The sequence below is a fragment of the Alligator mississippiensis genome, chromosome 2 (genome assembly GCF_030867095.1).
Source record: "Alligator mississippiensis isolate rAllMis1 chromosome 2, rAllMis1, whole genome shotgun sequence".
Lineage (NCBI taxonomy): Eukaryota > Metazoa > Chordata > Crocodylia > Alligatoridae > Alligator > Alligator mississippiensis.
Window position 1 is genome coordinate 254092549 of NC_081825.1, and position 27632 is coordinate 254120180.

The 27632-nt window shown below is 40.9% G+C and overlaps 1 protein-coding gene across 3 annotated transcripts in view; it reads left to right on the plus strand.

The window, feature by feature from the left end:
- The first annotated feature begins 6559 nt into the window (after positions 1-6559).
- Positions 6560-27632, plus strand: part of ARHGAP5 (Rho GTPase activating protein 5) — a 71845-nt gene continuing 50772 nt past the window's right edge. For 2 of the 3 annotated variants that reach the window (XM_059723031.1, XM_059723033.1), the window contains exons 1-3: positions 6560-6793; positions 13405-13515; positions 18882-22787. In XM_059723031.1, coding sequence (XP_059579014.1) covers positions 19035-22787 — 3753 coding nt within the window. In that variant the 5' untranslated portion in view covers positions 6560-6793; positions 13405-13515; positions 18882-19034. Of the gene's footprint in view, positions 6794-13404; positions 13516-18106; positions 18188-18881; positions 22788-27632 lie in introns of those variants that run through there. The other variant, XM_059723032.1, reaches the window with a different exon arrangement.

A 27632-nucleotide genomic window follows, 5' to 3' on the forward strand; every position in this document is an offset into this window, starting at 1 on the left:
ATGCATTATCATTAACAAATCCAAGAGAATTGGTACCCAAATCTGTATAGCCCATGTTGGCTGATGAGGAAGCTAAGGACATGACTACCTCAAGCCTCCAGCAGAGGGTGTGGGGGTGCTGCTGTTGCATTGTATTCTGTTGCACAGGACTCAAGGCTTCTCTGTCACTGGAGTACAACAGCCAGGGTCTTGGATCCGAAGCCAAGATTGGCTCATTACGATGAAAAAACGAAACTAAATAACTGGCTAGCCCACCCTTCCCATCTCCTGCATATAAATTGAAAAATTGCTCTCTTGAATGTTCTGCTTTTATTTGTACACTGCAAAATGCTACACTTTCTATGTTTTTTAATTTTCAGATCCCTGAGCCGATGTAAGATCCCTGGCTAAATTTTTGTTTAGTTAATTTTGCCAAATAAAAAAAAGAACAAATATTATGCTAGTGAAACCTCTTGTGATTTTAAGTATCTGGCAGAATTCAACAAATTCTTTATTTGATTTTTTTTTTCCTTAGGAAAAAGTTGATGATCCTACAGACAGTCAAGCTTTTTAAACAATCATGTGCAAGCATTTTTCATTTTAGTCTTAATCCTTTTTTTCTTTTGTTTTCTTTATTTTAAACTCCCAAGTATGTGTTTATTTATGCTTTTTGTCCTTTCTTTTGGACGAATTTGGCTTCTGAATTTTATTTTCTTTGAATTCTTCCTATCTTGTCTTTTTTTAGTACACCAAAAGTGTGTGCAACCTTCCTCAGGATGATGTAGACTCATAGAGTGAAATGTATCCATTGTGATAGTGCCTGTGAAAACCCTGTAACAAAGTAGAGTTGTTTCAGTTCTGGGACAAACAACCAAGAGGACTTTACAAATATTAAATCACATGATGCTGAAGTAAGTAAAGTATTATTCCTATTTTACAGATGGGGAAACTGAGACTGAGATGGGTGACTTGCATAAAGTCAATGGCAGATGTATAACTAGAATGAAGATCTCTGAACTCTGTCTTATGTTTTAACTATTAGGAGTGCTGCCAGACTTGCAGGCTCCTGCTCTAACTCCTGGCACTTTACATAAAGTGCCATGAATTAGAGTGCCCCCCCCAACAGATGTGCACTTGCAGGAGCCCATGGAGCCTGCCTGCAGTGGAAGAGCTGCTTCTCTTCCCTTGCTGTGCCTCCCCTCCCAGCTTGGGGGTTTCTGCAGGAAGCAAGGGAGGGGGGAGGAGGAGAAGGAGTGAGCTACCAGCTGGGGTTTGCCTGGCCTAAACTGGAGGGGGGATGTTGGAGGGAGAGGCTGTGGGGGAGGGTGAAAGGGGCTCCAATCACCTAGCCCTGATTGTACCACAAACTTCATCTGAGGAAACATGAGATCCTTAAGGCACTCCAAAGTGGAGCACCTTCATCCAATTCGGGTTAACTTGTAAAATTGGCCACTTTAAAAGCACTCTGCAGCTGTGCATGTGTGTCATAGCTTTAGAGCACTTTCAGGGGGCTGATTGCCTGACAGATGAAATTTCCGACTGCGTCCTAGATGAAGCTATACCGCACTGTAGATTTAATATTTCATGTGTAAGGTAGATTTAATTTCTGTATTACCTGTGCAAAGTGTATGGATAGATGGGTGAGTCAGGAAAGGGGTAGTGGTTTAACAAAGGTGTTCAAGATTGCATGGGTGCAGCTGCTCTGGGTCATACTGCCCTGATAATAAATGGAGGAGATGGAACAGACTAGTCAAATCACACTAGTCCATGGAGGAGACTCAACAACTGAACAAGTAAACTAAACAAGTTCTGCTATTCTGAAGCACAGAAACATACAGAAATAAGAGGGATGAGTGGTTTGTTCTTACTTAGTAGAGCCATAATTTTGCTATGGAATCCTTCAGCAGCAGTATGCCTTCATATGAGCACTACCAGGGGAGGGTTGTGCCGAAAGGCTCATTTAAACTAGTGACTTTAGCTGAATAAACAGAGTGCTCTCTGGGTCCCAGGTGCTTATGGATGAGGAAAAGAGTGATTGATTGTTCTATCACTCATGCTTGCTTAAATCAGTAAATATAAGTAAAATAAGTATCTTAACATAAAATTCATTGTTTCCTTTAATTTCTGTGTAAATATTATTGCCTATGGATAACCCATATTTAAAACTAGTTTATTGGCATACTCAAATTTCAGCTTTCCACTAATACAATATCAGCCATGCCCCACAACAAGCCAATGAAGAACATATTAATGTTTGTAGAATATATTTTCAAGAATCCTATATTTTATGAGAAATTTTTGATCTATTCAACTTTTAATTGTTGCACCTACTGATGTTTATATAACATCATGTTGTATATTGTTTTATGGTCCTCTTTGCTTAATTATGCTTAATACCAATGAAAAATAACTCTTCCTGACTAGTTTCTTTACAAGACCACCTAGACAAGTATTTTTACTTTGTTTAAAATGACCAATATGAACCACTGCTGGGAAAGAATCTCTCCAATTTCTCCCCAAAATAATTGATCTATGTAAACCCAAACACTGAACTATGGAAAACTAATTGTTTACTAATAACACTTTTTGTTTGCATACAACAGCTCAAGGATTCTTGTGAATTTTCTTTGGGAATGGCAAAACATGCAAATGTCTGAAAGATGGAGATAACTGTAATTGTATATTTAGCAAATAATATAAGCATGTAAAATAAAAAATGGAGAGTGAAGGAAGGAGAACAATATGCTACTTTCCCTGGCTTGGGGCAGGTATGTTTAATATAGGAGTCCAATATTTTGTCCTCTGGTTTCCACTGCTTGTAAGTAAGTTTGCAATATTGTGGGCCTATTAATAAGTAAATAAATACATTTAAGTTATCCATATCAGAAATTAAGCAACCTTTCTGTAATATATAAAAATAAAAATGTAAATGCTTTGTACTTGCAATTTTCCCACTTTCTGTGTGTTATGAGATAGTAATGAATCAAATCGTGTAGTAACACTGCTGTAAGCATTTTGTCCACTAATTATATAACCAAGTTGTATGGTTGTCAAGCTATGGCAATCTGAGGGTAATTTCAGAAAGAACAGAGGGAATTTTCTATATCTCATGGAAAAAGTCATACAGCAAATCTCTGTATCATAAAAGTCATATGCATACCTTAGTAAGTGGCCTTGTATTTCACGCAAAAATAAAGGATGCTCCTTGCAAAGGACTGAGACTTTGCAGATCTGCTGCAGTGTAGGGATGTTAGAGAAGACAGAATAAAGATTAATTATGAAATAACTGTTGTAGATTTCATATTCCACAGATAACAGCAGCGCACATTTTATAGGAACTTTTTGCTTTGCACTTACAAGTTATGGAAAGTAAGCAATGAGAGAAATGCAAAGGTGATTTAAAAAAAAAACAACTAGATTTGTGGGAGGGACATGTGTGTTTTAGTAATCTTTTCTATCATTTATATGGCACCAAACAAAATTACAGTCCCAAATTCCCAGAAGCATAGGGAATCAAGACATGAACTGCTTTTGTCTAGCTACCCAAGGCGAGAGAGGGAGAGAGAGGGGGAAGGAGGGAGGAAGAGAGAGAGAGGGGTGTTCATGTGCTTTTGCTTTCTCTTGATGTCATGCTGCCTGAAAGGGAGATGGAGCTGGCCTATGAGTTGCACAGTTTGCAGTTAGCATTGAGCACTGACCACTTTAGCCTTTTCAGTCTCAGCGAGTAGCAATGAGTGGGACCCTTAGGACATTTATAATGGAGAGAGAGGTAGTTGGCTGTGTTAATCTGAAGTCAGGCAGAAGGCAGGGCAGGGTAGCACCTTGTTGGAGATTAATTGGTTCAGAGAGGCATTTGCTTTCATAGGCAACAATCTACAGTACTTTGTCAGCATCCAAACTAGTTAGTCTTTAAAGCAGTGATTCTCAACCAGGGTATGGCAGCCTGGGGTGCCGTAAGATAATTTCAAGGGGGATGTGGGGTGTCATGCAATGTTTGCACTGTTGGGTATACAAACAAGATTGATGATAAAAACCCTGAGATTTCAAATAGGAATTTATAGTGTTAAAAACGTCCTGACTGGTGGTGGCTTTTCTGAGTTCTTTGCAACAGAATCGCTCTATTATTTTTCTGTACTCAAAAAAACAATTGAAAACTAAGAGCTGGCATTTTCTGAGGGGTACCTTGAGTTTTTAACAAGGGGTACTTTGACTCTAAAAAGGTTGAGATCCACTGCTGTGAGGTGACACCATGCCCTGTTTTCTACCAACATTTATAATGTTCATTGGTTCAAGGAGACTGTAGGACCAAGAATCCTGTGGAGTGTATGAGCTTATCAGGTGGCAGTGTGCAACTCAGGTGTGTCTTTCAGGGGGCCAAGTTGTTGCCTTCTGCAAGAGTGGTCTTTGGTGGAGTTTGTATGTAGGATAATTTTTACTAAGCTTAACATAACAAATGGATTGGTGTACAAATTAACTTGGGGCATGTGTAAATTGCTTCCTGAGGGCACCTCCCTTGAGCATTCCCTTGCACTTGTTCCCACTCCACATGTGCCAAACCCAGAAATGAGGCAGTGAAGCCATGCTTGAGGGTACTTCTGCCACCAATCCTTAGCTACGTCTCCGGTGTACTTGAGAATAGCAATAAAAGATGTCCTTGGCATGGCTTTATTCACTAAAGTTTATTTGCTGATTTCTAGGTTTGGTGCATACAGACTTGGATTGGGTGGGTAGGGCAAGCTCCTTAGGAGTGCTTGGGAGCACTGTAGGCATATTGCACAAGCATAGGTAGGATGCTTTTTTAAAAACATTATTTAGACAACTTTTTCAGCTAAATTCTTACAAATGGTTTTAGGAAGCCATGGTTCCTAAAACCATTCCTTACAATGGTTTAATGATTGTATATTTTCAAAATTAAATTAACAAAAAAAAAAAACATAAAAAATTTAATGGGAAAAAAATTTCAGATATCAATTTATTATTTTAATTTTCTCCAATAAAGCAAAAGGTGATGAAAATGCTCTAAGTTATAAACCAAAAGGAAAGGAAAATACTCCAGAAACTTGGGAAGTCAGGCAGATTCAAAAGGTAAACTATTAATCCCATATTTATTCAGTTGTAGGACCTGGTTGTTCTGCCCCCATTTCCCCATCTTAGAATCACATATGGGGCAAGTGGGCAGAGGGCAGGCCACAGCTGTGTCTGCGTAGGCTCCAGTCCCTTCCTCTGCACATTGCTTTCTCCCTCTGCCCCATGCAGCCTCTGCTTCCCTGCCTGCCCCTCTCCCTCCACCTTTTACTTTTGCTCCAGGAGCACCAAGCACAGCCCCAGTTAGTATCATAGCAGTGGTGCATAGCCTGCACAGCTGCTACAGCGCCTGGGCTGGGGCTATACTCCATGCTCAGTGCGCCAAGCTAGGATGGGGATGGAGTCTGCCTTTGCAGAGGAGAGTTGGGGAGCAGAGGCTGGGGGCAGGGGTGGCCTTGAAGCTGCTGGGTATGGGAGTAGGATGTGGGACAGAGGTAACACAGGGGCAGGCACAAGCAGGGGCAAGCTGCTTGACTGCCCCACACCACCTGCCTCCCTGCAGTGGTAGGAGGAATGAATAAAAGATGACCCTCCAATAATTAAATTCCATACATGGAAAATGATGACAAATATATTAATTTTCCATGTACAGAATTTAATAATCAGAGGGCCATCTTTGATTCAGAATCGTTTGCATAAATGCAGTAATAAAACAGTAAGATTTACAGAGGTAGGTAGTGGCATTAGCAATTTAAAGGAGGAAGAGGTCTAAGTCGATGCAGCCTCCTGGTCTGGGCAGTCTTATTTCAGTTTCTCAAGCGTCTTATTTTGGCGTAGCTCAAGTCGGGACGTGATTTATGGTAGCGCAAGGCCAATGTTGCAGCCAGGGTGGTCCACAAACCATGCGAGAGGCAAGGATTTTTTGGAGCAATATCTTTTATTTTCTTGTGCAACTGGGATGAAGTTAGAGGGGCTTTCGGAGGCGAGGTGATCTTCTCAGCAGCTCGGGGCACTGTTACGCCACAAGGCAGCCTCCCCGCAAACCTTTTGGGGAAATTTAACCCCCCCAATCAAGTTAATTTAAGAGAAATGTTTTTGGGAGTTGGGGGGTGAGGGGGACGGACAAGAACAGGGGTCCTGAGGAGTGGGGTGAAGGTGCCTACAGCCTCCTTGGAAGCTCTTGCTGCCCGAGGGCGGCTCTTGCCACCGCAGGGTAGGGCACGGCAGGGGAGCGGGCCCGGGGAAGGGGATGATCCTCCCGTGCAGCAGGGGGCGGGCGGGACAACGGCGCTCGCGAGCCGGTCCCGGCGGGGCGAAACAGGGCCCCACGCACGCAGTCTACGGCCGCCAGAGTGTTGGCGCGAAGAGGGGAGGGGGGAAACCTCCTTACGCACGCACGTCATCACGGCGCTACCGCGCGCCGGCCCGACCTCCAGGACAGCGGGAGGCTGTTCTTACAGCGCATGCGCAGGCGGGCGGGGCTCGGGCTCGCGCTGAGCGCGGCGGCGGCGGCGGCGGCGGCGGGCGGGAGGGGGGAGGGGAGGGAAGCCGTGAGGTAAAGTTAGGGGGAGCGAGCAGCTTCGTCAGCGAGGCGGGAGCCGGCGAGGCTCGGCGGCCGCCATTACTGAGCCGGGAGTGCCGGCAGGGCGCGGGGCGGCGGCGGAGCGAGCCCCGCGGGCGGGAGGCGCCGGCGGGGCCCGGCGAGGAGAGCGCGTCCCGGGAATGCCGTTGCCCGCCCGCCGCCGCCGCGGAGCAGCCGGAGCCGCAGCTGGAGCTGGGGCCGGGCGAGGTAGGCGCGGAGCCGCTCTGGGGCGGGTGGAGGACGGGGAGTAGGCGCCCCCCCCCCGCCGCGGGGACGGGGCTAGGAGGGCCGGGCCGGGCGGGCCGCCGGTCCCAGCCAGGTGCCGAAGGCCTGAGCGAGGGGAGCGTGCGAAGCCGCCAGCTGGTCACGGCTCCCCAGGGAGGCAGGACGGAAGCGCACGGCGCAGTACTGCTTCTCTCGTCTCCCCCCCGGCCGCGGCCCCGGCCCCTGCACAGCCCCCGGTGGCCGCCGCCGCTCCCACTTCCGAATGGCCGGGAGTGGCGGTGCGATCCCCCCGGGAAATCTCCTTGGCACGAAACCTCGGCAAACTTGGCGTCCCCGAGGCTGCGCGCGGCGCCTGCCGGGGGCTCCGCCAGGTGGGCTGCGAGGGGACGTGAAGCGGGCAGGGGGAGCCGGGCGGCGACCCTGGCAGCTTCCACCGCCTCGCCTCGCCTCGCCTCGCCCTGCCAGTGTCTAACCTTTAGACTTTCTCCGCCCAAGGAAAGCACCCGAGAGAGACCGGGAAACAGCGCTGTGCTATAGGGCTGCCGGCTGGGAAGCTTGAAGCTCGTCCTCAGATTTTGAGACCAGTTACGTGGGGGGGCTGGGGTAGGGGAGGCAGTGCCCCCTGCACCACGAATCCAACCTGGAGCTCCCCCAGCTTGTAAATGAGGCTTTCAGTATCTTCAGTGTTAAGGATTTGCCTAATAAGTGGGAGAAAAACGTTTTAATATCTAGACCAAAATAGGCCTGTAGGTGGGTGTGTGTATTCTTAAGTTGAGATTGGCAGGGGTAATTAGTGTTATTTATTTAATTTTCTTCCCTTAAACTGCTGTGATTAGCAGAAATTATTGAAAAAGTATATGCTGCCGGGTGAAACGGTGAAGTGGCTAGCAGCATTTGCTGATGAATTGCACGTCCATTTTAACTGGGTTCTTTGGAAGGCTTTCCCTATTGTTGAAATGAATTACAGTGTTGATACCGGTATACCTAATAGCATAAACGAATGAGGAGTTCGTAGATGGCATTTTTTTGTTGTTGTGTTGATGGCACTGTGCCCTACCTTGTAAGGTTCTTTGAAATGAAAGCTGTTTGCAGCAGTGACGTTGATCACCTCCATCCCTGTGTTAGGCCTCCCCACCTTCCCCAAATGAACTTAAAGTAAATAACTAGAACTGGTAGGATTGCAAATGAACACCCAGGTGCATTTTTTTGTTTAGGGATTGTTTTTTCCTCCTGTTTTCTTGTTTAGGAACGATAATATGTCTCTGTGGTGCTAGGCTACAACTTAAATATGCCAATTAATAGAGTAGTATATATAGTACTCTATTAATATTACAGTCTATTTTATATACGTGTGTGTGTATATATTATTACAGTCCATATAACACCTTGTATAATGTTTTAGGAGTTATACATTACACTAGCTTGTTGATATCTTGAGCAAACCTATATGCATTTTTAAAAGGGTCTTTTAGATCCTTTGATTGGAGTGTAAATAGGTTAAGTTGGGCAGTTGTGAATAGGATACAAGTAAATGACTACAAGCAAATGTCATCCTTTAGGTCATAGTGGCCTTCATTATTTTAGTGTTGCTGCAGTACAAGAAATGTAATTAATTCAGTTAAATAGGTTATGCTCAAAATAAATTATTTCAAATACTGTTTTTAGTATCAGTAGAGAAATGAGGGGTATTTTCTTTGAGGTTAAGGATAAGCACCCTTTTAAATATGTAGTTATTTTCCCAAGGTGTTTTTTTTTTTTTTTATGCAAACTTTGTAGACAGGTCTTACTAGGCTAGTCTGCATGTGCTCTCTTCTGTGAATTGTTATTGGAGATGAATGCTAGTAAAACAATTCCATTTTTCTCTATTAAAGGGATTAAAAGGATGTTGACTGTTTGTTAAGACTCCCAAAGGTGCTTCCTTAACAAAAGGTAAATCCCTTCTTTAGGGGATGCCTTGCATATAATTTTAAGTACTTTACATCATTATTTTTAGTAGACTAATAGGTAAGATGCTCCTAAAATTATCTATAAGGCATCCTTTGGATGTGATGCTCTGACCTTTACCGAAAGAATACGAATTTGCTTCTGAAGGCCAGGTGTGTACTTGAAAGTGTTGCTGGCATAGCTGTAATGGTCAAGAGCATAAAAAGATCAGTCTAACATAGGTAGGAAAACTCCTAGTGTAGATGCTTATTCTAGGAAAAAAATCCCTTTGCTGGTATAGTTTTTTTTATTATTTGGAGAGATGGTTTAACTATACTGGCAAAAGAACTCCTTTTGCTAGAATATGCTGCGTTACCACTAGGGGGCTTTGCCAGTACAGCTACAGTAGGTTTTTATATTGACTCAATTGGCTTTCCATTTTGGATGGGCTTTTGGAGTTAAGGAGCATCTTGTGACTCGGTGGATATGAAGGTGTTCTACTGTATATGGGTAGTCACTATAGAAAACCACTGAATAAATAATCCTATTGTGTGTAGTCGCATAGCTTTGCTAATTGTAAGAAGAACTGATGTGAAGGGGTATTTTTCTTTCCTTTTTACTTGTGTTGCTAATAACTTAATATTAGACCCTTTTTCCAAAGTTTTCTAACCTGAAGTTTGTTACCTGAAAGAGAGCATTCTCTGTTTTTCTCATTTGTTTTTTGGAAGCAGTTGATATATGGTAAATGTCTCAGATACTTTTGATCTTTTTCTGTGCTGTTGTTTGCCCTATTTGCATGGGCCTTCATTAAACTATGGAGAGGAAAGCACTTTTCTAAAAGTGTGACTGCAAACTTTCTGCCCAAACTTAGCAGGGAGATTAGGGGCAGCTGTAGTGCTTAAAACAACTTTCTAATTACCCAGTGTCCCTCTTCAACCTGGAAAAAAAACCCTTTAGTTTGTTGCTGTCTTTTGGAAATTATTTAGGTTGTACTTGTGAATTGAGACTTGTTTGTTTCTGTTCAGGTTCATGTTGTGATTTTCATGCATTTGCACAATTCTGAAATTTTTGGCAGGTCTCTGCTAGAGAGAATTGTATTTACGTTTTTTGTCTTGAATTTTAACAATTTTAGAAATATCTGACCTGATTTAACTTTTTCAAATATAAATTTTGGTCTTGATCTGAAATTTTCCCATTTATAATACTTAACATTTGATATTTGGATTGTGTTCTTCATTTGTACGTCTCTAAGCACTTTGCAAAGGTGAATAAGCAGTAATTTTATTTTGAAGTAATAGAAACTGAGGGAGAGTTGACCTGTGACTTGCACAAAGTTGCACAAGAAGTCATTGGCTTTATAACATCTCCTTAAATATAAAGGCTAGTTCATCCATGTGGCACCAGGAATATGGGCTACTGAGTTCTGCTTTAGCTTCTGTAGAATCTCTGTCCCTTCAGTTAATGGATTTCAGTCTTGCCTTTGCTGTGCCAAACAATTTCTAATTTAGTTTCCCTTTTTCTTCCCATGATTTATGATTTTTTTTTGCCCTCCTGGCCCCCCCCCCCCTTTTTTTTTTCCCTTCCTTTCCATCATCACTTCCTTTATTACATTCACTTGCTGGTTGAATTCCTCTTGGGAGTCTTCCTTCTAGTAACATTTTTTTTGAATCTTCACAAGTAAATCTTGTAGCAACTTGTAAATGAAGGATCTGATCATGCAGTCATTGTGCTGAAAAACTTCTGTTGATCATTATGAATGTGTTCAAGGGGAATTTCTTCTACACCAGGAGTATGCGATCAGGACTTGTCTCTCCCCTAACTTCGTGTTACATTTCTTATTTGTTTGGTACTATTTTAATGCTCATCTTTTTGCTACTATTTATTTACAGTGATTTTTGTATCTCAATTGAACATCTTTCGGATATTTGAAAATCTGTAGAAGATCAGTAGTTTTAAGAAGAATTTCAGAGTTCTATAATGCTGATAATTTGCATCTTTGCTTTTTACCAATATGTGTGTCATTTTGTTTCTTAAATTTTCAAGATAATATGAGTTTTGGGATAGTTCCTGACTGTAATTTCAGTTCATAGTTTGCATTACTTTTCATCAAATACAATATTTGACCAAAAACATTGCTTCTGGCAGACAAGATTTTATTCATAGTTCCATGTGGTATTTTGTATTTAAGACTGAAAACAATATTTAATCCATATTTAAATACCAGGAGTGAATTAGGGGTCTTCAAACTGGAAGTAAAAGAACATGAAACATTTTGTGAATTCAGCAAGGGACAAAAAGCTTTGGTTTTATGTTTGTCTTCAGTTTTGCCTTGAATAGTTATATCATCCAGTTTATGAAGTGAAGATAGCGGTAACTTGAACGTATTGTTAAAGATTAATTAGGAAAAATATTTCTTGAAAACTTAAATGCTGTACATCTAAGAATTCTGGAATTGGAAATGAATGACCACTTGAATAACCTGTTCTTATCCTTTTGTTTTGCATGGGTACTTATGTATTGTTTAAACTAACATCTAAAGTATCTACTGTGATGATATATAAATAGGGTGACTATATATTCTAGTTTGGCCAGGATAGTCCCAGATTCTTTAGGTAGTACCAGCCAGTTTGTCAAAAGTCCCAGGCCAGAGTCCTGTGGAGAGGCAGAGTGGTATAGTATACCAGGTAGGCAGGCATGGTTGCTGCTGTGTGGGAGCAAGCTGGGTGGACATGTGGCATTTTAGGATGACCACATCCTAGTCCCTATATTCCTTGCTCCCGCAGAGTAGCAGCGATGCTTGCCTGCCTGACATACCATGCTGCTGCTCTTCCCCTTCATGCTTTGGCCCAGGACTTTTGACCAACCGTCTGGGACCAGCCTACTGAATCCAGGACTGTCCTGGTCAAATCGGAACATATGATCACTCTATATATCAACCACCTCTCTGCAGTTTATTTTGGTAATTTGGTTTATTTTGGGCCTGAGGCTGTTTTAACGTTTGGAGATCCATTTGGTTTCTAGAAACCAAATTCATTTGAATACTAGTAGTTGGGTGAGGATGGTAAAAACAGAGTTGTCCCTTGCTCATTTGAGGTTCATATATTAGACCTTGCTATGGGTGTGAAATAAGGATCTTAAGCATACCAGGGACTAGACCAGGGATGAGCAAAATACGGCCTGTGGGCTGGATCCAGCCCATCAGGCTCTTCCATCTGACCCACAGTGCCCCCCAACAAATTGCATCTCACCCAGCCCTTCTGCTCACGAGGGTGGGAGTGAGGCACCCATGTGTACAACCCCACAACATACCCTGTTGGGCCTGGTTCCCAGCCTTGTGAGCAGAAGGGCTCTGCCCAGCCAGCCAGTTCTGGGTGGGGCTCCTGGTGCAACTGGTACCTGCTTGCTTGGGCAGCAGGTAGGGAAGTGGTGGAACTGGTGGTTGTCGGGGTGGGGGGAATGGAGTTGCACCTGGGTGGAAGTGGGAGTGCAGGACAGAGCCTGTGCCCAGAGGGACGAAAGCATGGACCTCAGCTGGGCAGGGTGTGGGTGTGAGGGTGGGGGTATAGGGACCCCTCACACACTGCCCCCATGGCCTGCAGCCACTGCTGCCTAGCAGCAGCAGGCAGGGAGGTCAGAACGCTTGTGCCTGGTGCAGGTGCAGCTCTGGCCAGTGCTGAATTCCAGGAGGGAGTGGAGCCTGCCCTATTGCCTGCAGCTCTAGCAGTGGCAGCAGGGAAAGCCCCACACTGGAGCCAGCTGCTTGCCCTGTTTCCTGCCTGCGTAGGTCCCCGCACTCCGCTGTGGGAGACTCCACTGGAGTGTGCTCTGTCCCCACCTGTCTGCTCGTACCCCCTACGTCCTTTCTAAGTACACCTGGGGCTGTGCGTACCCCCGTTGACATTCCCTGGTCTACATTGTTTAGCTTCTCCAAAAGAGTTCTCTTCCCATTCAATAACTTGTTCTTTTTCCTGCCCCCCTTTGTTTAAAAAAAAAAAAAAAAAGACTATAGTATCAAAACTCTTGAGGACAGCTCTAACCACCACTTATTTCCAGGTGTTAGAGTTTCATGATCATGACTAATAATGCTACTCTTAGCTTTTAACTTCCTAGTTATAAATATACCCCAACACTAAAGCCTGTATAGTTATTTAGTTACCTATTGTATATTTTTGTTATTAAAAAAAGCTGTACCTAATTAACAAATGCTAGAGTCTGACAGTCTTGCAAATAATTTCTAAATCACTGTCAAGATCCAGATCAGCACAAGCAATTCATAATTTATCTTGGTTTACTGGATGACTATCTTGAATCATTGTTAAAGGGCTTGCTTTTCAGGAAAGACTGAGTATGTGTGCATCCTATGACAGTCAAGACTTGTTCAAGTGTCAAGTGAGGCTTCTAAAATCCTGAGTCACTTTGAAATTTTTGGTCTAATGTCTATTGTGAACGTTTGTTATGTTTGAATATTTTTGTACTGTGCCATAACTTAAGGATGGAGTTCTAACTTGGGTTTTCTGCCTGGCCTCTGAAATAATATATATTTTTGCATTGAAACTAAAGTAAATCCTTCTGATGAGTAGTTTGAAAGGTTTTTGCACCTTGCCACATACTGGCTTTCTTGTGCCTTTATGATTTTAAAATTACTAATGGATCATAATGTTCCTCTTCAGGTTCCTCAGGGAAGGATTCATTGAAGGACACCATTTAAATGTGTGACATCACTGCAGGAAGGTATCAGCAGGATAACCAACTTCCTGCTTTAGAACCTTATTTTTATAAGGGTAAGTTTGGGCTTTTGATCTTAATAATGTTGTTCTAGGAAAAAAAATGAATAGATACTGATCACTACATCTTACTTTTTCAAGTGCATGTTGAAATTTGACAGCTTGTCAGACAACATCCCATGGCAAGATAGAAAGTTCAAGAGAACTCTTCACAATATTATGTTTTCCTTTAGTATACTTAATTCATCAGTCCTTCTATAGGGTTGCAAAAATAGAAACAGTGTGATAGTATGATCCATTAGCAACCCCTAAGTCTTGGAAGAAAGTGGACTACAAACCCGCAACAGCCACAAAAAAAGAGGGGAAAATGGAAACCTTTTTGCGTTTATTCATTTATTTTTTTTTTTACTGATTTCAGTTTCTAATGAGATATCTAATGTAATTCGTCTGTGTTGAGTAATATAATTTATTTCTGTAACAGGGTTATTACTGTTCATACTTATTTAAAAAAACATTTTATTGTATTCAGCAAATCCATGCAGTTGGTACACATTAAAATGCCTCCATATAAAATGTAAAGCTAAAAGATTGATTTAAAAAAAAAAGCAAGGTGGGAAAAAGACCTGTTGTGTAATTTAGGCTATTTTCCTGTCAGCATATTGCGAGTTTTTCACTCAGAATATTTACAGCTAGTGTGATTTAAACTTTCCCCACTGGAAGATTTTTGATTAATTGAGTATGTCAGAAACTTTCTGCTGATATTCAGAATATATTTTAATTAGTTATTTCATTGTAGTTACAGAACCTTATAATTGCTTTCATTTTCTTCTGTGTTTAATCTCAAAATGTTTACAAACATTTAGGGTAACTTTCTTTTATTTTTCTCGAGCTCGGAACTTTAAAAGTGATGCTATATTTTAAACCCAGCGGTCTCATGATCAAATGTGGGAGAAAGGAGTTGTGGCATACATAAAGAAGAGAGTTGTAGAAATTAAAAAGAACGCATCAAATTGAATTGCACAATTATGTCTGAAAATGTTTACCTTTTAGAATTTTGAGTAACTCTAAATATATGAATAAGAGAAACACAAGAATGTTTTTCTGTTTTATTTTTACCTCTCATTTGCCAGCAGTTTGGCCACAGTCAGTTTTACTATTTCTTTTACGTTCAGTTTTTCCTGCCTGTACCTGCCTGTATCATCTTTCACTCAGCCACAGGGGAAATAAAACATGAAAAATTTAAGACTGGATCTGTGTGGCTTTATGGTATGCAGAGCATCTATAATAGTAATACTAATATCAGTTTATATCTCACCCTATCCAGATAGTGATTACTAAATTTTTTTAACTGTTTTGAAATTTTGTCTTTTTATGGTAGTAAAGATTTAAAAAAAAAAATAAGACTTTGAATTCTAATTTATAGTCTGTTTGAATTCTTACTGCACCACAGTAAAAAAAAGTATATAGTGAAAATGCTGACTCAGCTTCTCGTTGTTGTGCAGATTATGTTACTAAATTATGCTTTGTTTTTTAAAAAAAACATAACTGCTTTTATTTGTAGTAATAGAAATGGTATTCACAAAGGATTTACTTTTACTAGGTGGTTTTGCTGAGAGAATCATTTTAGTTCTGAAGTCCCTGAGTTGTAAAGGGCATAAACCAGCATGAAGAAACTTAACAGTATCCTAAACATTTACTGTTTTAGAATGTGTTCTGAAGACTGCTGGCAAATAGCATCAAACTAATTCAAAAATATTTATCAGATTCCTGTTCTGTTACAAAGGATTTTGAATTAAAAATAAGGCCCCAAACTACAAGTGCATATTGGGTAACTTTTTATTAATTTGAATAAGCCTATTAACATAGCACTGCTTCATGAGTAGAAATGTTTGTTAGTGCATCATATATGAACTGAGCTGAGTTTACGTTTACTTTCCTTTTGTAACGAAATGTACATTTTGTGTAAAAATTACACTTTTTAATGACAGCATTATTGCTGGGATAATAATATTGTATGTGAAAGCTGTTAAATTCTGCATTACTTGGTATCATTAGAAAAATTAGCTTATGTAAATCTTTTGTTTCTGAACAGCTTAGTACTTTTTTGGGTAGATGTTATTGAAAAGTTATATTGATAGTATTATTTTTTGTCTGCAACATATGAAATCCCTCAAAAATAATTTTTGAATATTGACATCTTAAGGCCTTGTGGTGTAATGTAACATGCTAACACCTTTAAGTGCCTTAAAGCACATGTTGTCCAAAATTCCACCACTGCAGGATGTTAACTGGGCAGGATTATCTCTGATTCGCATAAATCTGCAACTCTTCTGTTAAGGTGTGGCCACTTCCCCCAGCTGTGCCACTCAAGTTGAAGTCCTCCAGTATCCTAGGATGCAATGGTCTCTCCCCCATGTGGTCTTTCTGTGCACAGCTGAAGATGGTGGTGCCATGAGACAAGGCAGGGCTGGCGGGGTTGGGTGAGAGGGTAAGGCATGGAAAGCCAGAGCCAGCATGCCAGGATGCTGCTGTGGGGTGGGCAGAGTGTAGCCCAGCACAAGAGAAAGAGGAAAGCTGCATGAGGTGGTTTCAAGGATATGAAGGGCACTACAGGGGAGGCTGTGGTGCTGGCTCCGCTGCCCGGCTTGGTAAAGTGATGATGGCTTCATTGCTGCTTGGCCCACGAGTATTGCACTGTGCCACCCCACTGGTTTCCTCCCATAGCACTATGCTATGGCTGGTGGGAGCATCTGGTGGCAGTGGCAGTGGGGGGAGGGAGGGGAAGAGGCAGACAGAGAAGGTTTTTAATTCTATGCTAGCACTAAGCTGGTCAACATTTGTGTGTGGCTTACAGCATAATGTGTAACAAGGCCCTTAACTACTAATAGTAATAATACCTTTTTTTGGTGTTTTCCTGATTTGAAAAAAATAAAAAAAGTTTTAATATTTGCACGTTAATTTTACAACTGTTGACTTAAATTTTGGCTGATTTTGGAATATCTATAATGCCAAATTACTTCACTTTTTTTAGTAGCAGAAATGCTCTGGGGATCTCATCCAGATGCACTGTTGGTGATGGATTTCCTGAAATGATAGAAATGAAAAGAATAAATTGGGTTTTCTGATGACAGAATTCACATGTGAATGCTAGACTATCATAATTTGTAACCCAAGTCGATTTTTTTTTCTTGCCATTTTACTTATTTAGAGAGGCACTTATTTATATTAATTTATATAGGATATACAGAGACCTAATACATATGGAAATATGGCATTTTAGCCCAACCATAGGCATGTAAAGTCTGCTCACAGTGCTATCTAATATATCTCATTTTCTGATAGAAAACTATCAAAATGGATCACAACTACTAGGAGACACTATTTATCAAATGTATTTTGGATTCCCAGGTCCAAATAACTTCATGATCTTTAGATGTAATGGGTAACTACTAACTCATAATATGTTATCTGCCAAAAAGTTGGGTTTTAATGATCGCCTTTGAGTCAGAAATCACTGCAAATTTAGAATAACCATAATGAAGTTTGGGTTTCCATATTATGGTTATTTTCAAAACTTTTATTTTTTTTCTAGAGGACAGGTGAGTGGTATGAAGTAATACTGTTGCTTGTGATTGTATTACAATAGTAAGAAGTATCATTTCAGAATTCTGTACATTAATTTGTAGAGGTGCACTGATATATCGGTGTCACATCAAATCAGCACTGATAAAAGGAAAATTACCATTATTGGCATTTTTTTTTTTTTGGCTAGTGTAGCCGATAATGCCACCAATTAATATGCCTTCTGACCAGGGCCCCTGGACGCAGCATGCATATGTGCAGCTGCACGCATACATGTGGCCAGGGATGCAGCCAGGGAGAATGGAGAGCAGTGCCCTGCAGGTAAGTCTGTGGAGGGGAAGCAGTGTGGGGTGGGGTGGGGTGTGTGGGGCACATTGAGGCCCCCACAGCGAGGGAGGGAGTGCGTTAGGGGCTGGGAGTGCTGCCTAGCCAGGGTGGTGAATGGGACCCAGGGCCGGAGCAGGGAGTGAGATGGAGCTCTGCAGATGGTATGCCATGGGGAGGCAGTTCCCTGCTGCTGTGCCACCCACCCTGAGAGGCATGGGGGGGGTGGGGCATGTCCTCAATGCCCAGATTTGTACATGGGGTGGATGTGGGCTGCCCACTATGGGCCCAGGGCTCTCTGCTCTGCTTCCTTTGCCCCAGGGGCCCTGTGTCAGCTGTGCATCCCCTGCCCGACCAACAGTGCTGGTGGTGGCGAGTTGTGCCTCTTGCTGCTGAGTGGGTCGGGGATGCATGGCCAATGCGGAGCCCCTGGGGCAAAAACAGCAGAGCAGAGAGCCCTGAGCCCCCAGTAAGCAGCCTGTATCTGCCCTCACCCTTCTTGGCTCTGCTCTGTTTAAAAGCGTCTCTGTGCCTAAATGGTGGTGGTGATGCTTGAGCTAAAGCTCATTTGATGAGCTTTAGTTCAAGTGCCCACCAGTACTGGGGTGCTTATCCCTTAGACGAGCCGCCTGCAACTCTGCCCTGGGTCCCATTCACTGCCATGGCTAAGCAGCTATTCCTGTCCCTGCCCCACTCCCTCTCTCACCACGGGGGCCTCAATCTGCCCTCTCCCTTCCCCCCACACCTCTTCTCCTCTACAGACTTACCTGCAGGATGCTGCTTTCCATGGTGCCTGGCTGCATTCCTGTAAATCAGTTATCAGGTCGGTATCGGCCAAGAAAATCTTTATCGGTGCACCCCTAAATATTTGTATTTCTTTGACCTCTTAGATGAATGACTTGTCCTTCTTAAGATAGATTTTTGAAATTTAGTTTGTATTTAATTTTTTATTCTTTTTTTAGGGAGTAGGGAAGTTTTAAGTATGTGTAATGGTCACAAGCTTTCGATTTTTATACTTTTTCTGCTTTTAACCATTTTCTTATTGAAACGTACTTAAGAAATAGCATGCCTATTCCTGCCATGTTTGTAGAATCAAAATTTTGGTAAGCAGAAAGCCCAAACTTGTACGCACACATGAATAACTATTCATATTAAAAACTGCAGTAGAACTACTCCCATGGCTAGATACGTGTATACAGGATTAAGCCTATAGAGAACAGTTTGTAAAATCCTGATTTAGATGGAGATTTTTTTCTTGTTTCTCAAGTTTCTCTTGCCTTGAGATGCACAAAAGATCAAAAGAAAGAAAACAATAGAACTGAAGATGCGTACACTGATGCTAAATGCACGGTGCCAGCAAATTGGAAAAAAATGCAAATTATTTTTCTCTATTCCAATTAACATTAATGCCTCAGAGTAGTTTAACAGTTATAGCTGAAATGTTTTCAGGCAGGCCGATATTCAGATTGCAACATAAACTAATATTAAATTGAAATATCATTTCTCTTCTCTTATAGGAAGATGACCCACCTAATCTTGAATATCTGAGTTTCTCATGGTGATGGGCAGAAGAAAGAAAAACCGAATATTAATCCTGTAACCTGGGATATACAACTTTAATTCATAAAGACTTTTTTCAGAATGAAAGCCACATGCAATTACCTTGATGAATGCAGAAGGATGAGAGGAAAGTTATGATGGCAAAAAACAAAGAGCCTCGTCCCCCATCCTATGCTATTAGTGTTGTTGGACTATCAGGAACTGAAAAAGACAAAGGTAATTGTGGAGTTGGAAAATCATGTTTGTGCAATAGATTTGTTCGTTCAAAAGCAGATGAATATTACCCTGAGCATACCTCTGTGCTTAGCACAATTGACTTTGGAGGACGAGTTGTTAACAATGATCACTTTTTGTACTGGGGTGACGTAACACAAAGCAGCGAGGATGGAATAGAATGCAAAATTCACGTAATTGAACAGACAGAGTTCATTGATGATCAGACTTTTTTGCCTCATCGGAGTACAAATTTACAACCATACATAAAGCGTGCAGCTGCCTCCAAATTACAGTCGGCAGAAAAATTAATGTACATTTGCACAGATCAGCTTGGCTTGGAGCAAGACTTTGAGCAAAAACAAATGCCTGAAGGGAAACTAAGCATAGATGGGTTTTTATTATGCATTGACGTAAGCCAAGGGTGCAATAGGAAGTTTGATGATCAACTTAAATTTGTGAATAATCTCTATATCCAGCTATCAAAATCTAAAAAATCTATAATAATTGCAGCAACAAAATGTGATGAGTGTGTGGATCATTATCTTCGAGAAGTTCAGGCATTTGCTTCTAACAAAAAGAACCTTGTAGTGGTGGAAACATCAGCAAGATTCAATGTCAATGTTGAGACATGTTTTACTGCGTTGGTACAAATGATGGATAAAACTCGTGGTAAACCTAAAATAATTCCATATCTGGATGCCTATAAAACACAGAGGCAACTTGTTGTTTCGGCAACTGATAAATTTGAAAAACTTGTGCAAACTGTGAGAGACTATCATGCAACTTGGAAAACTGTTAGTAATAAACTGAAGAATCATCCTGATTATGAAGAGTACATAAATTTGGAGGGAACAAAAAAGGCCAAAAACACATTTTCAAAACACATAGAGCAACTTAAACAGGAGCATATTAAAAAACGAAGAGAGGAATATATTAATGCATTACCAAGAACTCTTAACACACTTTTATCCAATCTTGATGAAATTGAACACTTGAACTGGTCAGAAGCCTTGAAGTTAATGGAAAAAAGGCCAGATTTCCAACTGTGTTTTGTGGTGCTAGAAAAAACACCTTGGGATGAAACTGACCATATAGATAAAGTGAATGATAGGAGGATCCCATTTGATCTCCTTAGCACATTAGAAGCTGAAAAAGTTTATCAAAACCATGTACAGCATCTTATATCTGAAAAGAGGAGGGTTGAAATGAAGGAGAAGTTTAAAAAAACTCTTGAGAAAATACAGTTCATTTCACCTGGACAGCCATGGGAAGAAGTTATGTGTTTTGTGATGGAGGATGAAGCATTCAAATACATCACTGATGCAGATAGTAAAGAAGTGTATAGTAGGCATCAGAGGGAGATAGTCGAAAAAGCCAAAGAGGAATTTCAGGAGATGCTTTTTGAACATTCCGAGCTCTTTTATGACTTGGATCTTAATGCCACACCCAGCTCAGACAAAATGAGTGAAATTCATGCAGTTCTAAGTGAAGAGCCTAGATACAAAGCTTTACAGAAGCTTGCACCTGATAGAGAATCTCTTTTGCTTAAACACATTGGATTTGTTTATCATCCAACTAAAGAAACTTGTCTCAGTGGCCAAAATTGTATGGATATTAAAGTAGAACAGTTACTTGCCAATAGTCTTTTGCAGCTGGACCACGGTCGCTCAAATTTGTACCATGATAGTGCCAACATTGATAAAGTTAATCTTTTCATTTTGGGTAAAGATGGCCTTGCACAAGAGTTGGCAAATGAAATTAGGACACAATCCACTGATGATGAATATGCCTTAGATGGAAAAATATATGAACTAGACCTTAGGCCGGTTGATGCAAAGTCACCTTACCTTATAAGTCAGCTATGGACTTCTGCCTTTAAACCACATGGATGTTTCTGTGTGTTTAACTCTATTGAATCACTCAATTTTATTGGAGAATGCATTGGAAAAATTAGGGCTGAAGCATCTCAGATAAGGAGAGACAAGTATATGGCTAATCTTCCATTTACATTAATATTGGCTAATCAGAGAGACAGTGTTAGCAAGAATCTACCTATTCTGAGACACCAGGGTCAACAGTTAGCCAACAAATTGCAGTGTCCTTTTGTAGATGTGCCTGCTGGTACATATCCCCGTAAATTTAACGAGACTCAAATAAAGCAATCTTTGAGGGGAGTGCTAGAAGCAGTTAAGCACAATTTTGATGTTGTGAGCCCTGTTCCTACCATCAAAGATCTGTCAGAAGCTGACTTGAGAATTGTGATGTGTGCCATGTGTGGAGATCCATTTAGTGTGGACCTTATTCTTTCACCTTTCCTTGACTCTCACTCCTGTAGTGCTGCTCAAGCTGGCCAAAATAACTCTTTAATGCTTGATAAAATCATAGGTGAAAAAAGGAGGCGAATACAGATAACAATATTATCATACCATTCTTCAATTGGTGTAAGAAAGGATGAATTAGTTCATGGATACATACTAGTTTACTCTGCTAAAAGGAAGGCATCCATGGGAATGCTGCGGGCATTTCTTTCAGAAGTACAAGATACTATTCCTGTCCAGCTGGTGGCTGTTACTGATAGCCAGGCAGATTTTTTTGAGAATGAAGCTATTAAGGAGTTAATGACTGAAGGAGAACACATAGCAACAGAGATTTCTGCTAAATTTACTGCTTTATATTCTTTGTCTCAATATCATCGTCAAACTGAAGTTTTCACACTGTTCTTCAGTGATGTACTGGAGAAGAAAAACATGATTGAAAATTCTTACATGTCTGATAGCACCAGGGAATCAACACATGCAAGTGAAGATGTTTTTCTGCAGTCCCCCAGGGGAAGTTCTCTTGCTTATAATTACTATCCAGATTCAGAAGATGATACTGAAGCACCACCACCTTACAGTCCAATTGGTGATGATGTGCAGCTGCTCCCAACACCTAGCGATCGTTCAAAATATCGCTTGGACTTGGAAGGAAATGAGTATCCTGTTCATAGCACACCACTCAACTGCCATGACCATGAGCGCAACCATAAAGTGCCTCCTCCTATAAAACCTAAGCCCCTTGTACCCAAGACAAATGTGAAAAAATTGGACCCAAACCTTCTAAAAACAATTGAGGCAGGCATTGGTAAAAACCCAAAAAAACAACTTTCTCGAGTGCCTGTGGCACCTCCAGAAGATTTAGACCAATCTGATAATTATGCAGAACCTATTGACACTATTTTCAAACACAAAGGCTTCACTGATGACATTTATGCTGTGCCTGATGATAGTCAGAATCGTATTATTAAAGTTCGAAACTCATTTGTTACAAACAATGCCCAAGGAGATGAAGAAAACGGGTTTTCTGACAGACTGTCTAAGAGTCACGGGGAAAGAAGACCTTCAAAATACAAATATAAATCTAAGACATTGTTTAGCAAAGCCAAATCTTATTATAGGAGAACGCATTCAGATGCCAGTGATGATGAAGCTTTTACCATGTCTAAAACAAAAAGAAAAGGAAGACATCGTGGAAGTGAAGAAGATCCACTTCTTTCACCTGTAGAAACATGGAAAGGTGGAATTGATAACCCAGCTATAACTTCAGATCAAGAATTAGATGAGAAAAAAATGAAGAAGAAAACGCACAAAGTAAAAGAAGATAAGAAGGTAAGTTAATGAGCCTTGATTAAGTAGTCAGTACATGTTTTTTGGAATTTTTTTACTCTCCCAACTTAAAATACATATAATTCAAAGCCTCTTTTTAATGAGGCATTAAAAAGCAGCATTACCTTATTCTTGATCAGTCCTGCTTCCTATGTATAGTCAAAGAAATACATACTTTTTGAGGGTTTTTTTATATTTTTAGCACAGCATAAGAGAGTACAAGACCTTATTTTTGTATTTGAGTATCAGTTGCTCACAAAGCTGTATTTCAGTTCATCTGCAAACATATGGAAGGTGGTAGCATTGCTAATGTGTAGAAGCATAATTCATCTCGAAGTTCCTTTCTCATTTAGTTGGGCATGAAAAGTTAAAGTCAGCTTACTACTCAAGTTACTACAGTTTGCAGGGCTGGTAGTTCAAGGAGGAGGGAGCAGGGACAATTCCATGTACTTAAAAATTGTTTAACTATCATGGAAGTTTGGATGGTAAGCAGAGTACTTTTTTGGATACTTGTCTGTGACAGCTGTGCTCTGAAATTTAACATTTTGTTTACAGTATTTGGAAATACACGTCAGTTGCTCTGATTGCAAGGCTGTGTCAAGATGTATTATAGATAGTACATCTTGAGTGTTTGAAGTCTATTTTTGGTCACTACACAGATAAGTCAAAGGTCTGCTAGCCTGATTTCTATACCTGGGAAGTTACTGGAGCAAATCATAGGGAAGTACATTTGAAAACATCTGGAAAATGAAAGGCTGAACACGAGTAGCCAATGTGGATTTGCTGAATGTGGTCTGTTTCTTTTGATAGTAACTTGTTGGGTGGATGAAGGGAATGTAGTGGACATAATTTATTTTAACTTCAGTAGGGCTTTTGACAAAGTCCCACATGACTTATACTCATGGAGAAATGTGGGCTAGACAAAATTTACCAACAGATGGATAGACAACTGGCTTAGTTGCATTAAGCAAAGGACAACTGTAAATGGATCCATGTCAGCATAGGACTCCACTCAAAACCTCCTACCAACGTTCTGTCCTGGATCTAGTGTTGTTCAGTGTGTTTATTCATTATTTGGATGTTGGAATAGTGTTTCCTGAGCAGATTTGCAGACAGCACAAAACTGCGAAGGATTGCAGCCACACTGCAGGATAGGAGTAGAATTCAGAAGGGTTTTGATTGGAAAGCTGGGATAGAGCCGGGAAGAATAATCAAAAGCACCAATACAGAATAAGTGATAACTAGCTGTATGGCAGTTCTGTAGATGATTATTTTGGAGTTTTGGTGGTTCACAGACTGAGTGCGAGTCTGCAGTGATGCATTTGCAAAGAAGGCAAATCCAATTTTGGGCTGCATCAACAGGAGTATTGTGTAGGACAAAGGAGGTGATAATGCTACTCTGCTCTGCACTGGTTAGATGGCATCTAGAGTACTGAGTGCAGTTTTGGGCTCTGTTTTAAAAAGGACATGGAGAAGTTTCCAAGGTTCCAAAGATGAGTGACAAATGATGAAAGGGCCTGTAACGCAAGCCATACTAAGAGAGGTTAAAGGAAATAAACATATTCAGCAAGGAGAAAAGACAGTTAAGAGGGGACAAGATAGCAGTCTAAGTATCTGGAGGGCTGCGAAAAAGAAGGAAAACACCTTTTCTCCCTTGCTCCACAGAGTATGATTCATAGTGGTGGCTTGAATTTGCAGGTTTAGATTAGATGCAAGGAAAAATGTCCACGTTATTAGAATACTGAGGCTGTGGAATAGACTACCTAGGGAAATAGTGTAATCTTCCCTGGGGGGGGTGGTTTCGAAAAGAGGCTGGATAAGCATTAGTTGCATGATTTAGGAGTAGCAATGTCTGGACTGTGCTGTGAATGGCATCAGTTGGAAATCCAGGAGACCCCCCACACATACATTGGAAATTGGAGTGGACCATGCTCAGCAACAGGAGAATGAAATAGAGCTGCCCAGTGAGCTTGGTTAATGAAACAAGACTGGAGAGAGACGACAAGTTTATAGAGTGTATGATGGGATAATATAGAAAGGAGTTCCGCTCTCTAGTGGTGTGTGGAATTGTGTTTGCAGGTCCCAGGTTGCACTACAGAAATAGGTGTTTGGTTTTTCCATGTTTCTGGGATTTGATTGTCACATGGAGCCAGAAGTTTTTTTCCTTCCCGTTATTTGCGTTATGGTTTTTTGTTTTTCTTTTATTTTTTTTTTTTGCCTTCATTGGAAGCATTGGGTGTTGGCTACAGCCAAGGCTAGTAATTTTGACTGGGGTGTGTTGAAGCTTTTGCTGGGACTTGAACGCTCTCCCCATCCCTGGAGTTTTCTGGCGAGAGGGTCTTGTTTCCCTGCTCACAAGTTGATTGTCACCTTTGGCAATAGGAGGGAATTTTATCCTGTGGTCATGTTGTCAGACTGAGGGTTTTTGTTTTCCTCTGTAGCAGAGGGTATGTAGTTTTCCTCAGATCTCTCAAGTGTATTTTAACAAACTGCTTCTTGTCTTCGCAGTGGCAGGACATTGGTAGTGTCATCCTTCCCCTCTTTACGTGTAGCATGTTAGGATGTCCTTGATGTTTTTATGCATTCTGCCTGATAATTTGTTTATGGATGTTATTTGTCCAGTTTAAGAATAGGTTAGACAAGTACTTCTTTAGGATGGTTTAGATGGGGATCTTGACCCAGGGGGTTGGAATTATGACTTCTTGAGGTCCCGATTCCATTCCTACTCTTGTCTGACTATATCATCTTAGTAATGTTGCCCTTTGTAGGACCTCAGTTTCCTTTGAATTAAAGTTTATATTGATTGTACCTGAATGACATTTAAAAGAAACTTTATTCAAATAAAGGAAAACATTCAATTTTTTTTAATAGATCTTTCTGAATGACGGTATTCAATATTCAGCCCTAATTTGAATAGTCTATGGATGATTAAAGGGCCAGCAGGCCAGCACAAACAATATCGGTCTTTGTACCCATTAGATATCTGTAAGTTTGCATAATTAGGAAGATATTTATTTTGAAGCTATACTCTTTTTGGAAAACTTAAGTAACTTTTTGAGACTTCTCTAGTAAATTTTATTGTTATGCAAAATATGGTATAGTATTGTGTTTGAAGACCGTTCTTATATAATAAATGGCTTAGTCTGCCTGTCCGTAACAGTCTTGGAGTACTCTGATTGGTTAGTGAAACAGCCAATCAGTGTGGAGCACTGCCATGATGGAGGGGGGGAAGGCCAGTTGGCTTCTTCCACCCCCCCCACTCTGCTCCATCCCCGCCGTCATGGCTGGGCGGTGGAGGCGGGGTGGGGCAAGGCCAGCAGCCCTGGAGGCAGTGGCGGTGCAGGGTGCTGGTGGAGGGAAACGGCGGGGCAACCCCCACTCCGCTCCTGAGTGGCAGTGGTGGTAGGGGGTGGTGAGTGGCGGTGCTCCATCCCTGCCTGTGCATTCCTCCCCCCCCACCCCCCTTAAATGGGCAATTGGCTAGTCATATATGAAGTTGAACATGTTGGCTATGATCTGCTCTACTACACTGTTGGCACAGAGCTGTTCTGAAGTTGGCCTGTACTGTTCTGTCAGGGTCATCTCCGAATAGGAAGTTTGTCTAGTTGCAAGTTCCCAGCCTCTGTACTTGAGGGTCTTACAGTTGCCCCTGGATGTTAGGAATATAAATGTGACTTCACACTCATTTTGAATATAACATTTAACTTGCTCTTTGTGTGTAGAAGCTAAGGATTATGGTTAATGTTCTGTTTTCTCTAAGCAGTTAGTAAATAAGTGGCAACAGAAGTACAAATAGTTTAATGACATGGAGATGGGCACGTTTGGTTTGTGAACAGTTTGTTTTACATGTATATAATATTGGATAGGAAGTACTGAAAGCAGGATAATAGTATAATGGCTATTAATAATAAAACTAAATAATAGTTGATTAATCGCTGTGGAGGGCTTGGTTTTTTTTGTGGGTTTTTTGTGGGGGACAGATTTTGGTTTACATGTGCATTAGTTGTAAAGATTTAGTGTTATGTTGAGGTATGAGTAATTCTTGTCTCATAGGGCGAGTCATCCTAGGTTGTAATTAACTTATTGCTTCATTCTTTTTCCTCCCCTTACTTGCAAGTTTGGAAATTTATAAAATGTTAGTTCTTTGTTTTATTTTCAAAACAGTAGTAGGTTGTGACTTAAGTTTAACTCTTCCTTATTTGGAAGAGCTATATGGCACATATGACAAATATTCAAACTTTTTGAGTACTATGCATTAAAATTGTTTTATTTCCATTTCTCTTATTTTGAAGTGTTTTGATTTTTTTAACCATGAGAAGATAAAGAAATTTTTCATGCAACTTGCATTGCTCGTGACTGCTGTTACTTTCATATGGTTACAAGGATGCATGATTTTTTTTTTTTAAGTACTTGTTCAGATTGATTTGCTGTATGTGGCAAAAGAATTGGGCAGTAGGCTACCTCCCCTAGCAGTTCTTGTTTTTATTGTATTATTGTTATGTTGTTACTACTTTGAGAGAGAGGGGGAGGGCAGCATGTTTCAGATGGTTTCATAGTCCCCAGGTTCTTGTTTATAAATTTATTTTGGGAGATTACATTTGATATCTGTAAACCTCACAGTTCTGTGATGTGACCTTTCTTTCATAAAAGAATGAACATGTTTAGAAGAAAAATAATTATTCATTGCCTGGTGTTCTCTTGCTTTTGCTCTTTCCGTGTCACTCTTTGGTGTCAAAGATTTCTCTTTGATTAGTACCAGCTTTTACAGGCATCATTCTATAGTATGATTGGTCATCCCTTTCACTTGCTCAGGAAGCTCAAATGGGATGGCTGTCTAACTTTCTCCCT